General features: G+C 39.7%; 1 protein-coding gene across 1 annotated transcript in view; it reads left to right on the forward strand.

Annotated features, from left to right (window-relative positions):
* The first annotated feature begins 2,508 nt into the window (after nt 1-2,508).
* The window catches only part of LOC128649261 (fructose-1,6-bisphosphatase isozyme 2-like), a 101,168-nt gene continuing 88,627 nt past the window's right edge, over nt 2,509-15,049 (forward strand). Inside the window, 1 exon segment of the mRNA XM_053702423.1 lies at nt 2,509-2,800. Coding sequence (XP_053558398.1) covers nt 2,628-2,800 — 173 coding nt within the window. The 5' untranslated portion in view covers nt 2,509-2,627.

The raw sequence follows: 15,049 nt of genomic DNA on the forward strand, positions 1-15,049 counted from the left end.
ATGGTGAGTTAAGTGTTGCACTCGTTTGCAATACAAAATAGAGCTGGAACGTTTTGTGCTTTTGGAGACAAAAGTATTAACACTTCTATATATGCATAACAAAACACATATTTAACATATTAAAACAAAGTATTTCACTCATATTCATACATATTGGGATAGATTACAAGTGGCATGGGATGCGATAAGCAATGTCACAACCTTGCTAACTAATGCGCATAATACAAGATGAAAGTAAACAGTTGCGCTTGAGCACAAACAGAAACTGCGCTAGAAGAATTAGACCGAGTGTAAACTATAGCAAAGAGATTACGAGTTTTGCGGTAACAGGGGTGCGTTGCTAATGAGCATTTTTTTTTCAACGCTCACTTAAGACAACGCTGGTATTACGGGTTTTCTTAAACCCGGCATTAGCCGCAAAAAAAGGTGAGCGTAGACCAAAATTTAGCTCCACATCTCACTTCAATACCAGCGTTGCTTACGGTAGCGGTGAGCTGGCAAAACGTGCTTGTGCACGATTTCCCCATAGGAAAATGTCCCAGACATTTTTATAGAAGGAAAGTACCTTAAATGAGATTGTTCAATCTCATACTGTGCTTGTCGGCCAGCTTCCACTCTTAAAACAAGTGAGAGCCGTCCTTAGGGTAGATTGATGGAACTCGGAACTCGAGTGTTGTCGGCCGGCTATTCCCAGGGTCACATGACCTGATGTGGAGCAAACCGCTGAGAGATCTTTACGGTCTCGTGACCTGATCCTCTGGTTCTTTGCTCAGGGTCCCGTGTAGTAAGTGTGGATAAAAGCTACACAGGTAACAAGTGAGTTAATTGTTACAAGCAATTCAAAAGAAGATACCTAGTAACACAACGATTATGTGTATAAAACAGGTCAAACATATAAGATTGCACAAAATTATTGTTCACACCTGCCCAGTTTACTTTATCGCTAGAGTAGTGGAATTCCTTTAGGTGATTCATGCAGAAAACACCAACGCGTTTCGACTGTGTTGCCAGCCTTGTTAAAGCGCTTTCCCAATACTTTTGTTTTTTACTTTTGGTCCAGCGGGCAAGTATACCTGATTTGTCAATGACACAGAAACCCACCCTCCAGCACTCTCTCAGACTGACAGTAGCCTAGATTTATAGACACTGGTGACGTTGCCAAGGGGCCTTATTTTAAAGGTGAGATCATGTTCACAAGGAATTGAGCATAATTTCATCTATTTTTTTTTATATTTTGTTTTATACAGTAAGCAAAATGTTTTCACATGCACAACCAGACACACATACAAACCCTTATACACACACACACACACACACACGCACACAAAGAATAACCATATGTTTTCACACTCACACACACACAATAACCAAATTTTTTCACACACAAAGAATAACCATATGTTTTTAAACACACACGCAGAAAAAATTATTTCACAGACACAATCACACATACACAGACACAATCACACATACACAGAGACAATCACACATACACAGACACAATCACACATACACAGAGACAATCACACATACACAGACACAATCACATACACAAACACAATCACACATACACAGACACAATCACACATACACAGAGACAATCACACATACACAGACACAATCACACATACACAGACACAATCACATACACAAACACAATCACACATACACAGACACAATCACACATACACAGAGACAATCAAACATACACAGACACAATCACACATACACAGACACAATCACACATGAAGGTGTGTTACCACTTTGGGTCCTGATTGGCTGTTGGTAGCGTGTTCCTGACCTTCAATTGGGTATTGCCTTGGTTGGTCTTCCGGGTGACGCTGAGGTCCCGGTCTGCTTGTGAAGGCACAATCCAGTGCCGCCCGGCTTGTGAGTAATAACCTATATCACTTTGCCATCAAATTTGTTTGTAGCGATATCACCCTAATTGGCGCCTTTTTTCCTTCGCTACAGACAATCACACATACACAGACGCAATCACATACACAAATACAATCACACATACACAGACACAATCACACATACACAGACACAATCACATACACAAATACAATCACACATAAACAGACACAATCACACATACACAGACACAATCACATACACAAATACAATCACACATACACAGACACAATCACACATACACAGAGACAATCACACATACACAGACACAATCACACATACACAGAGACAATCAAACATACACAGAGACAATCACACATACACAGACACAATCACACATACACAATTACCAAATGCTTTCCCACACACTCACACAATAACCAAATGTTTTCACATTCTCTCTCTCTCTCTCTCTCTCTCTCTCTCTCTCTCTCTCACACACACGTATACAATGAACACATTTTCTAGGCCATGTAACATTGCAACATAAGGGGATCCCAGCTGGTTACAAGTAACTGTACTTCAGCATAGCAGTGCTGGTCATGGATTCCTTCCAAAGTATTGTATTTCAGGCTTCTTGGTCACATGTGCTGTCTACAGTAAGCCTGGTGTGGGTCATTTGGATGTGAACACTACAAGCAGCCTCAAAGAAACAAGACTTTCTATACCAATTCTCCTGCAGTGAAGGAAATAACATTTTATTCAAAATGTCGGACAGAAGTCCTTTTGAAACAGACATGATAACCCTTACACGATATGTTATGGAGAAGGGAAGACAAGCAAAAGGTAGTACTGGGGAGCTCACACAGCTTCTCAATTCCATGCTGACTGCTATTAAAGCGATCTCCTCTGCTGTAAGGAAGGCTGGCCTTGCTCACATGTAAGTGCACATCTATAATCAAATGATTTGTGCTGTTATGATTTATACATAAATTGTTATTAGTGTCTACTGTTTGCCAAATCCAAATGAAAAAAACATTTGTTTAGTCTTGTGATTTTGAAGCAGGGTGTAATGGAACCCTATGGCAGATATGCTTAAGAGGCAGATTATAGTTTCCCAGCCAGAAGTAAAAAATATCACCCAAGCTTAAAAACAAATATATATAAATGTGTTTTGCAGCACTTTATGGCCCCAAGTAGATAACAGGTGTCCTTGTCATAAATAATCACATCGTCAGTGTGATTTACTGGTGTAAATGCAAACTGCACCATCAATCAGACCCTGACTCATTAACATTCAGACAGTTCTTCCCTATTGTGCCAAACCCTCAGATGAAAGTGACAAACAGAAAAAGAAAGAAAATTGCCCATGTTGTTTTTTTCTCTCTCTACATGTTTAAATGCTGATGTTAAAAAGCTCCTCACTCAGGTGAGATTATATGAAATCTGTCAGCGTTACAAGATCCCTCACAGGATTCTAGAAAGAGAAATTTACAATATCTCACTTGGGCGAGTCTCATTGATGTGATGGAGAAACAAGCCCTACATGATACATGACATGAGGGTTCTGTTACATTTACACTTGCACTTAAATTTACTTTAAATTTGTACTTCATATCTTGTTTTCCTGTATTTCGACTTTGTATTTTTACATTGTGCTTAACAATGATTTGTTGAAACTCTAACTCTGTTTTTGGACTGGACAGGGTCATTGCTTGGGCTCGATATGGTTATTCCTTGTGCTGCACAGGGGCGTTCCTTTGGCTCCATAGGGTTATTCCTTGTATTGCACAGGGGAATTCATTTGGCTAGATAGGATTATTCCATATGTTGCAGAGGGGCATTCCTTTGGCTCCATAGGGTTATTCCTTGTGTTGCACAGAGGCATTCCTTCAGTTGGATAGAGTTATTCTTTGGGCGGCACCGGAGTCTTCCTTGGGCTGGAAAGGGTTATTCCTTGGGTTGGACAGGGACATTCCTTGGGCTGGACAGGAATGTTTTTTTTGGGCTGCACAGAGGAGTTCCTTAGGCTGGAAAAGGGCATTCCTTGGTCTGCACAGATGTGTTCCTTAGGCTTGATAAGGTCATTCCTTGGGCTGCACAGAGATGTTCCTTAGACTGGATAAGGTTATTGCCTGGGCTGGATAAAGTAATTCCTTGGGCTAGATAATGTATTTCCTTGGGCTAGATAAGGGCATTCCTTGGGCTGCACAGAGGTGTTCCTTTGGCTTGTTAAGGTAATTCCTTGGGCTTGATAAGGGCATTCCTTGGGATGGATAAGGGATTCCTTGGGCTGCAAAGAGGTGTTCCTTAGGCTGGATAAGTTCATTCCTTGGGCTGCAAAGAGGTTTTCCTTATGCTGGATAAGTTCATTCCTCGGGCTGCAAAGAGGTGTTCCTTAGGCTGGATAAGTTCATTCCTCGGGCTGCAAAGAGGTGTTCCTTAGGCTGGATAAGTTCATTCCTTGGGCTGCACAGAGGTGTTTCTTAGGCTGGATAAGTTCATTCCTTGGGCTGCAAAGAGGTGTTCCTTAGGCTGGATAAGTTAATTTCTTGGGCTGCACAGAGGTGTTCCTTGGGCTGGACAAGGGCATTTCTTGGGCTGAAAAAGGTCATTACTTGGGCTGGATAAGGGCATTCCTTGGGCTGCACAGAAGTGTTCATTGTGCTGGATTAGGGCATTTCAAGGGCTGAATAAGGGCATTCCTTGGGCTGCACAGAGGTGTTCCTTGGGCTGAATAAGGGCATTTCTAGGACTGGATATGGTCATGCCTTGGGCTAGATAAGGGCATTTCTTGGGCTGGATAATGGCATTCCTTGGGCTGCACATAGGTGTTCCTTGGGCTGTACAGAGGTGTTCCTTGGGCTGTACAGAGGTGTTCCTTGGGCTGAATAAGAGCATTCCTTGGGCTGGGCAGGGACAATTCTTGGGTGTGTCTGAAGTTGTTGAAGTTTGTTCATAATTCACAATACACATATTTAGCTGATAGAAAAGTAATGTATACTAAACTCGAAGAAAGTACAAGTTAAACTGTTCTTAGAATACTGGTTGGTTTTGTATTTATATCATACTGTAAGTTGACAGTAAAACAGCAGTAATAGCTTGTTCTTCCTACTAATCACTGGCTGATTTGGACAACTGCCTCTACTTTATTGGTGGAGACACACACACCTCTACAAGTGTCCTATGTAAACTTTGATATGAGGTCTCAGGTCTTAGAAAAAAAAATGCAGAGGGCTTTAACATAGAGATACATCCATAAACATGTATATGTATGTGTATATATATATTTATTTATATGTGTGTACAGATGTATTTATGTACTTATATGTGTATATATGTATTTACAGACATATATACACATATAAACATAACACATAAATACATATGTATACATATATAGCCATTTATAAGTGCATTGGAGCCCTTTGCATTCAAGTAGATGAAAACATGTTAAATCATATTTAGGTAGATCTATATATATATATATATATATATATATATATATATTTATATTCTATAGGAGAATACGTTAAGGTGGTCACGATATTCTAACTTTGGCTTTTAGCACACATCGGGAAAGCTTGCGACTGAAAACGTTTTACTTTCAACTTGTAATACGAGCGCTACTCAACGCTTGCAAAAAGCTTACTTCTAGTGGTGTTAGCACGCTAGTGGGAACGATAAATACTGCTCCACTCTTAATCTAGCCCTTAGCATCTTTCTTTGTGGGCACATATTAATTAAAGTCAATTTTAAGTTGGGGCGTTACTGACTGACTGAGTGGGGTTCACATACATTTTTTTAAATGCATTACTAATAATTTTTTAGTGACTGCTCTTATTGCACAGTCACACAGTGAATATAACTTAATTAAATATTCCTACATTTGGGGTCATACTGAGTGGGCACCTTATTTCATTTTTTTATTAGTAATAATACGTTTTAAGTGTCCAGTCTTTCTTATTGCACAGTGCATATAGAATTTAAGTAGATCTTTTGCTACACACATCAGGGAAACTAATAACTGTTTTTTGTCTATTATATATAGTTAATTCCATCGTTGTATTTCTTTTGACAAAATGTTGTGGGGTTTAGGAAGAGTTAACTTGAAAACGAATTATTATCTGTAACACCTGTATAGGGAGGTGGGACAACACACCTGTGTTTTTATTGGTTAAATTTAATTTAAATCTCAGAGCTCTCAGTTATGGTCTATATGCCTGATGAAACAGCGTGTGAGCTGAGAAATGCGTTGCAACATTTTTATTATATAGTGGTGATTGCTGTACCCTATGGTTTTATACTGAATTTCATTAAAAGTGGATTTTATACTTTAACTTGACTGAGAGCCTGAGTTTTTTGCCTTGAGGAAACGCCCCAGACAGAGGTGTGCAGGATCCAAGGAACAGTGAGCTGGGACACCGAGAGATCCCAGTAGGTGTTACTAAGCACAAGTGGGTGCTGCTTCCATTGTGAATACCTGCCTTACATTCTTGTTTGATTATATGGTGTAAACTATATTACACTAGGAGGCGCCCTTCCGTTTTGTGTGTTTCCACAGAACTGTGTTTCTATTATTGAAAGTGAGCCTAATATGACAATATCTCAAACTGTCTTCAAACTATCAACTGTTATTCTTGATTAATAAAAATGAAATGCTTTTGCTATGTTCCATCCTGCTGTCTTCTTTGGATGTATCAGCTTATTTTCAGGCTCCATCTCTGTACACAAACACATTTTCCCCATAACCAGTCATCACCAATGTGTGTTCTTCTAAAACATTGCAAACATTTAAGTTCCTTGCTGTAGAGCTAATCAAACTTTGTGTTATGTAAATTGTATATTACCTCGTTGCTATAAATTTAACACATCATAAATCTGCTTTCCAGTTTCCATACAAAGAAAATCAGGGAGATAGTGGAAGAGGAGATTTCACCACAGATAGCTATCCATTAATGCTATGGCATCCAATAAGAGAGGAGATGAGTGGACCATGATTGGTCATTTAGTCCTTAAGCATTTAGAGACATCACCGAGAACTTTCTTGCCCTGGTCCAAGAATTTCAGCTCTGTGAATGTCAATGATTGCCCCAGGGCTAAAGCCTTACTTGCTGCTTTTGCAAAATATTCTTTGAGGGCATCAAAGAGATGCTGCCTAAATTTATGAAACACTGTGGACTGCTTGACAAAAAAAAACCTTTCTTTCTTGCACTTGTCCAAGAATTTCACCTCTGCGTTTGTCAAAGATTGCCCACAAACCACAACCTTTCCTCATAATCATGGCTCCAGTATGCTGCTTGCCTTCCTTACTTAGGTTTTTTTTTTTTGCTTACGTGAATTTTATTTAATAAAACTCCAATAACTCTCCTACATGACACAGCTCTTCATATACTTTGCTGCTGCTCCTCATAGGGTCTGCTAATTATGCGGTAAAGCCTCTACCAATAGCACTGCTACTGCCTAATATGGCTCCTCTTAGACTCCACTACTGCTGTTCTTCCTAGACCACGCTGCTGCCAGCCAGGGCTTCCCTTAGATTAGCAGTGTTAGCAGCAGAATTATTTTACCACATTTTCTGACAAAATGAACACACATATGAACAAAATTATTGAATGGGACAACATTTTGCTAAACAATTTTGTCTGTGCACATGTATAGTACTTTATATTGGATATAAATGTCCTTCGGTTATCCCAAATGTATAAAAAGTTCTGTCACATATTTTTTGTAAAGTATGCCAAGGGTATAACAAAAAAGGGCTCTGATCTGGACACCTATACAAATTTTCTTGTATTAATATAATAAAATATGACCCCAGAGTAGTTTACACAAGTAAGATGTGCTGTTTGGATACTGTTTTGTGCTCTATATAAAATGGGCTAATATGACATTAGATGTGGGTTTCTAAACAGTGACAGAAACTGAGGTTATAGGACATAATTATTGTTGTTACTCTTAGATAGTTTTTGTAAATTTAAAAGAACTTGAGTAACAAAAGTGCTCCCAAAATACCAAGACTAGAGCCTATTTTTAGAGCTACTACAACAATTTTTGCTGCTCTTTTTCTTCTTTATTCATGATGCCTTTAAAGGGACAGTCAACACCAGAATTTTGTTGTTTAAAAAGAAAGATAATCCCTTTATTACCCATTGCCCAGTTTTGCATATCCAACACAGTTATAATAACACATGTTTTACCTCTGTAATTATCTTGTATCTAAGCCTCTGCTGACTGCCCCCTTATTTCAGTTCTTTTGACAGACATGCAGTTTAGCCAATCAGTGCTCACTCCTAGATCACTTTATGTGCATGAGCTCCATGTTATCTATATGAAACATGTGAACTAATGACCTCTAGTAGTCAAAATGTATTCAGATTAGAGGCAGTCTTCAAGGTCTAAGAAATTAGCATATGAACCTCCTAGGTTTAGCTTTCAACTAAGAATACCAAGAGAACAAAGCAAAATTGGTAATAAAAGTAAATTGGGAAGTTGTTTAAAATTGCATGCCTATTTAAATCATGAAAGTTTTTTTTTGGCTTGACTGTCCCTTTAAGTACCACTTGCATATTCTCCTTCTTTTCATACTTCATCCTTTATCCAAGTATGTTCTTCTCTTTCTTATTTGGTCTTATTGGGATGTTAGTATCTTACTTGTGCTTTTTTACATTATGTTAAAGGGACACTGAACCCAAAATTTTTCTTTCATGATTCAGATAGAGCATGCAATTTTAAGCAACTTTTTAATTTTCTCCTATTATAAAATTATTTTCATTCTCTTGGTATCTTTATTTGAAATGCAAGAATGTAAGCTTAGATGCCGGCCCATTTTTGGTGAACACACTGTGGTTCTTGCTGATTGGTGGGTAAATTCACCTACCAATAAACAAGTGCTTTCCATGACTGAACCAAAAACATAGCTTAGATGCCTTCTTTTTCAAATAAAGAAAGCAAGAGAATGAAGAAAAATTGATAATAGGAGTAAATTAGAAAGTTGTTTAAAATTGCATGCTCTATCTGAATCACGAAAGAAAAAAAATTGGGTTCAGTGTCCTTTTAAGAAGGTCTGATGTTTTACTGTTTTCCATGATGCGTTTCTACATGTGTCTAATTTTATGCATGTAAATAAATAATGATTATCAGTTGCATTGCAACTATTAGAAGAGAATACCTCACAGCCATGCACATGGTAGTCATGGAAGACTTTTATAATTGTATTGATGATCTTTAAAGGAACATAAAGCCCAAACATTTTCTTTTGTGATTCAGACAGGAGCATATCATTTTAAAGCATTTCCAATTTACTTTTATTATCAAATTTGCTTAGGCCTAGATTTGGAGTTTGGCGTTAGCCGTGAAAACCAGCGTTAGAGGCTCCTAACGCTGGTTTTAGGCTACCTCCGGTATTTGGAGTCACTCAAAATAGGGTCTAACGCTCACTTTTCAGCCGCGACTTTTCCATACCGCAGATCCCCTTACGTAAATTGCGTATCCTATCTTTTCAATGGGATCTTTCTAACTCCGGTATTTAGAGTCGTGTCTGAAGTGAGCGTTAGACATCTAACGACAAAACTCCAGCCGCAGGAAAAAAGTCAGTAGTTAAGAGCTTTCTGGGCTAACGCCGGTTTATAAAGCTCTTAACTACTGTACTCTAAAGTACACTAACACCCATAAACTACCTATGTACCCCTAAACCGAGGTCCCCCCACATCGCCGCCACTCGATTAAATTTTTTTAACCCCTAATCTGCCGACCGCCACCTACGTTATCCTTATGTACCCCTAATCTGCTGCCCCTAACACCGCCAACCCCTGTATTATATTTATTAACCCCTAACCTGCCCCCCACAACGTCGCCTCCACCTACCTACACTTATTAACCCCTAATCTGCTGACCGCAAAGCGCCGCCACCTACGTTATCCTTATGTACCCCTAATCTGCTGCCCCTAACACCGCTGACCCCTATATTATATTTATTAACCCCTAATCTGCCCCCCACAACGTCGCAGCCAGCTACCGACAATAATTAACCCCTAATCTGCCGACCTCAAAGCGCCGCCACCTACGTTATCCTTATGTACCCCTAATCTGCTGCCCCTAACACCGCCGACCCCTATATTATATTTATTAACCCCTAATCTGCCCCCCACAACGTCACAGCCAGCTACCTACAATAATTAACCCCTAATCTGCCGACCGCAAAGCGCCGCCACCTACGTTATCCTTATGTACCCCTAATCTGCTGCCCCTAACACCGCCGACCCCTATATTATATTTATTAACCCCTAATCTGCCCCCCACAACGTCGCAGCCAGCTACCTACAATAATTAACCCCTAATCTGCCGACCGCAAAGCGCCGCCACCTACGTTATCCTTATGTACCCCTAATCTGCTGCCCCTAACACCGCCGACCCCTATATTATATTTATTAACCCCTAATCTGCCCCCCTCAACGTCGCCTCCACCTGCCTACACTTATTAACCCCTAATCTGCCGAGCGGACCTGAGCGCTACTATAATAAAGTTATTAACCCCTAATCCGCCTCACTAACCCTATAATAAATAGTATTAACCCCTAATCTGCCCTCCCTAACATCGCCGACACCTAACTTCAATTATTAACCCCTAATCTGCCGACTGGAGCTCACCGCTATTCTAATAAATGGATTAACCCCTAAAGCTAAGTCTAACCCTAACACTAACACCCCCCTAAAATAAATATAATTTACATCTAACGAAATTAATTATCTCTTATTAAATAAATTATTCCTATTTAAAGCTAAATACTTACCTGTAAAATAAATCCTAATATAGCTACAATATAAATTATAATTATATTATAGCTATTTTAGGATTAATATTTATTTTACAGGTAACTTTGTATTTATTTTAACCAGATACAATAGCTATTAAATAGTTAAGAACTATTTAATAGTTACCTAGTTAAAATAATTACAAAATTACCTGTAAAATAAATCCTAACCTAAGTTACAATTAAACCTAACACTATACTATCATTAAATTAATTAAATAAAATACCTACAATTACCTACAATTAAACCTAACACTACACTATCAATAAATAAATTAAATACAATTCCTACAAATAACTACAATGAAATAAACTAACTAAAGTACAAAACATAAAAAAAAAACTGTTACAAAAAATAAAAAAATATTTACAAACATAAGAAAAATATTACAACAATTTTAAACTAATTACACCTACTCTAAGCCCCCTAATAAAATAACAAAGACCCCCAAAATAAAAAATGCCCTACCCTATTCTAAATTACTAAAGTTCAAAGCTCTTTTACCTTACCAGCCCTGAACAGGGCCCTTTGCGGGGCATGCCCCAAGAAGTTCAGCTCTTTTGCCTGTAAAAAAACAAACATACAATACCCCCCCCCACATTACAACCCACCACCCACATACCCCTAATCTAACCCAAACCCCCTTAAATAAACCTAACACTAAGCCCCTGAAGATCTTCCTACCTTATCTTCACCATACCAGGTTCACCGATCCGTCCTGAAGAGCTCCTCCGATGTCCTGATCCAAGCCCAAGCGGGGGGCTGAAGAGGTCCATGATCCGGCTGAAGTCTTCATCCAAGCGGGAGCTGAAGAGGTCCATGATCCGGATGAAGTCTTCATCCAAGCGGGAGCTGAAGAGGTCCATGATCCGGATGAAGTCTTCTATCAATGGCATCTTCAATCTTCTTTCTTCGGGAGCCATCATCTTCCATCCGACGCGGAACATCCTCTTCTCCCGACGCCTACTAGCCGAATGACGGTTCCTTTAAGGGACGTCATCCAAGATGGCGTCCCTCAAATTCCGATTGGCTGATAGGATTCTATCAGCCAATCAGAATTAAGGTAGGAATATTCTGATTGGTTGATGGAATCAGCCAATCAGAATCAAGTTCAATCCGATTGGCTGATCCAATCAGCCAATCAGATTGAGCTCGCATTCTATTGGCTGATCGGAACAGCCAATAGAATGCGAGCTCAATCTGATTGGCTGATTGGATCAGCCAATCGGATTGAACTTGATTCTGATTGGCTGATTCCATCAACCAATCAGAATATTCCTACCTTAATTCCGATTGGCTGATAGAATCCTATCAGCCAATCGGAATTCGAGGGACGCCATCTTGGATGACGTCCCTTAAGGGAACCGTCATTCGGCTAGTAGGCGTCGGGAGAAGAGGATGTTCCGCGTCGGATGGAAGATGATGGCTCCCGAAGAAAGAAGATTGAAGATGCCGTTGATAGAAGACTTCATCCGGATCATGGACCTCTTCAGCTCCCGCTTGGATGAAGACTTCATCCGGATCATGGACCTCTTCAGCTCCCGCTTGGATGAAGACTTCAGCCGGATCATGGACCTCTTCAGCCCCCCGCTTGGGCTTGGATCAGGACATCGGAGGAGCTCTTCAGGACGGATCGGTGAACCTGGTATGGTGAAGATAAGGTAGGAAGATCTTCAGGGGCTTAGTGTTAGGTTTATTTAAGGGGGGTTTGGGTTAGATTAGGGGTATGTGGGTGGTGGGTTGTAATGTTGGGGGGGGGTATTGTATGGTTTTTTTTTACAGGCAAAAGAGCTGAACTTCTTGGGGCATGCCCCGCAAAGGGCCCTGTTCAGGGCTGGTAAGGTAAAAGAGCTTTGAACTTTAGTAATTTAGAATAGGGTAGGGCATTTTTTATTTTGGGGGTCTTTGTTATTTTATTAGGGGGCTTAGAGTAGGTGTAATTAGTTTAAAATTGTTGTAATATTTTTCTTATGTTTGTAAATATTTTTTTATTTTTTGTAACTTAGTTCTTTTTTATTTTTTGTACTTTAGTTAGTTTATTTCATTGTAGTTATTTGTAGGAATTGTATTTAATTTATTTATTGATAGTGTAGTGTTAGGTTTAATTGTAAGTAATTGTAGGTATTTTATTTAATTAATTTAATGATAGTATAGTGTTAGGTTTAATTGTAACTTAGGTTAGGATTTATTTTACAGGTAATTTTGTAATTATTTTAACTAGGTAGCTATTAAATAGTTCTTAACTATTTAATAGCTATTGTACCTGGTTAAAATAATTACAAAGTTGCCTGTCAAATAAATATTAATCCTAAAATAGCTATTATAATATAATTATAATTTATATTGTAGCTATATTAGGATTTATTTTACAGGTAAGAATTTAGCTTTAAATAGGAATAATTTATTTAATAAGAGATAATTAATTTCGTTAGATGTAAATTATATTTAACTTAGGGGGGTGTTAGTGTTAGGGTTAGACTTAGCTTTAGGGGTTAATACATTTATTAGAATAGCGGTGAGCTGCAGTCGACAGATTAGAGGTTAATAATTGAAGTTAGGTGTCGGCGATGTTAGGGAGGGCAGATTAGGGGTTAATACTATTTATTATAGGGTTAGTGAGGCGGATTAGGGGTTAATAACTTTATTATAGTAGCGCTCAGGTCCGGTCGGCAGATTAGGGGTTAATAAGTGTAGGCAGGTGGAGGTGACGTTGAGGGGGGCAGATTAGGGGTTAATAAATATAATATAGGGGTTGGCGATGTTAGGGCAGCAGATTAGGGGTACATAGGGATAATGTAAGTAGCGGCGGTTTACGTAGCGGCAGATTAGGGGTTAATAATAATATGCAGGGGTCAGCGATAGCAGGGGCGGCAGATTAGGGGTTAATAAGTGTAAGGTTAGGGGTGTTTAGACTCGGGGTACATGTTAGAGTGTTAGGTGCAGACGTAGGAAGTGTTTCCGCATAGCAAACAATGGGGCTGCGTTAGGAGCTGAACGCGGCTTTTTTGCAGGTGTTAGGTTTTTTTTCAGCTCAAACAGCCCCATTGTTTCCTATGGGGGAATCGTGCACGAGCACGTTTTTGAGGCTGGCCGCTTGCGTAAGCAACTCTGGTATCGAGAGTTGAAGCTGCGTTAAATATGCTCTACGCTCCTTTTTTGGAGCCTAACACAGCCTTTATGTGGACTCTCAATACCAGAGTTATTTTTATGGTGCGGCCAGAAAAAAGCCGGCGTTAGCTGCGCAGGTCTTTACCGACAAAACTCCAAATCTAGGCCTTAGTTTCCATGAGATTCTGTGTTAAAGTGATATCTAGGTAGGTGTCTGGAGCACTATATGACAGGAAACAGTGCTGCCATCTAGTGTTTTGCAAATGGATAACATTCTTGCAAAACTGCTGCTGTATAGTGCCCAAAACACGTGCATGCTCCTGAGTTACGTCTTTGCTTTCAACAAAAGATACCAAGAAAATGAAGAAAATTTGATAATAGAAGTAAATTAGAAAGTTGCTTAAAATTACATGCTGAGTCATAAAAGAGAAAATGTTTGGGTGTCATGTCCCTTTAATTTGTAAATTACAGCTGTATTCCCTAGAACATAGGACATCATCAGTCTAGATATTTAGATATTAGACTTGACAATACAAAGTAGCTTGGAGGCCCAGCTCAGGAGCACTTAGAATCTAGAGGCTATGGAGTGAGTAGAGGGTGTAGAAGGAGTTGTAGTTGCTGCAACGATGATGAAAGCAAACTGTCGGCTAGATTTAGAGATCTGCGGCCAAAGGGGTGCGTTAGCTACGCGTGCTTTTTTTCTCCCGCACCTTTTAAATACCGCTGGTATTTAGAGTTCACAGAAGGGCTGCGTTAGGCTCCAAAAAAGGGAGCGTAGAGCATATTTACCGCCACTTCAACTCTCGATACCAGCGGTGCTTACGGACGCGGCCAGCTTCAAAAACGTGCTTGTGCACGATTCCCCCATAGGAAACAATGGGGCTGTTTGAGCTGAAAAAAAACCTAACACCTGCAAAAAAGCAGCGTTCAGCTCCTAACGCAGCTACATTGTATCCTATGGGGAAACACTTCCTAAGTCTGCACCTAACACCCTAACATGTACCCCGAGTCTAAACACCCCTAGCCTTACACTTATTAACCCCTAATCTGCCGCCCTCGCTATCGCTGACCCCTGCATATTATTACTGACCCCTAATCTGCTGCTCCGTACACCGCCGCAACCTACATTATACCTATGTACCCCTAATCTGCTGCCCCTAACACCGCCGACCCCTATATTATATTTATTAACACCTAATCTGCCGCCCCCAACGTCGCCTCCACCTACCTACATAATTAACCCCTAATCTGCCGACCGGACCTCACC

This window comes from Bombina bombina, chromosome 2 (assembly GCF_027579735.1).
Source record: "Bombina bombina isolate aBomBom1 chromosome 2, aBomBom1.pri, whole genome shotgun sequence".
Lineage (NCBI taxonomy): Eukaryota > Metazoa > Chordata > Amphibia > Anura > Bombinatoridae > Bombina > Bombina bombina.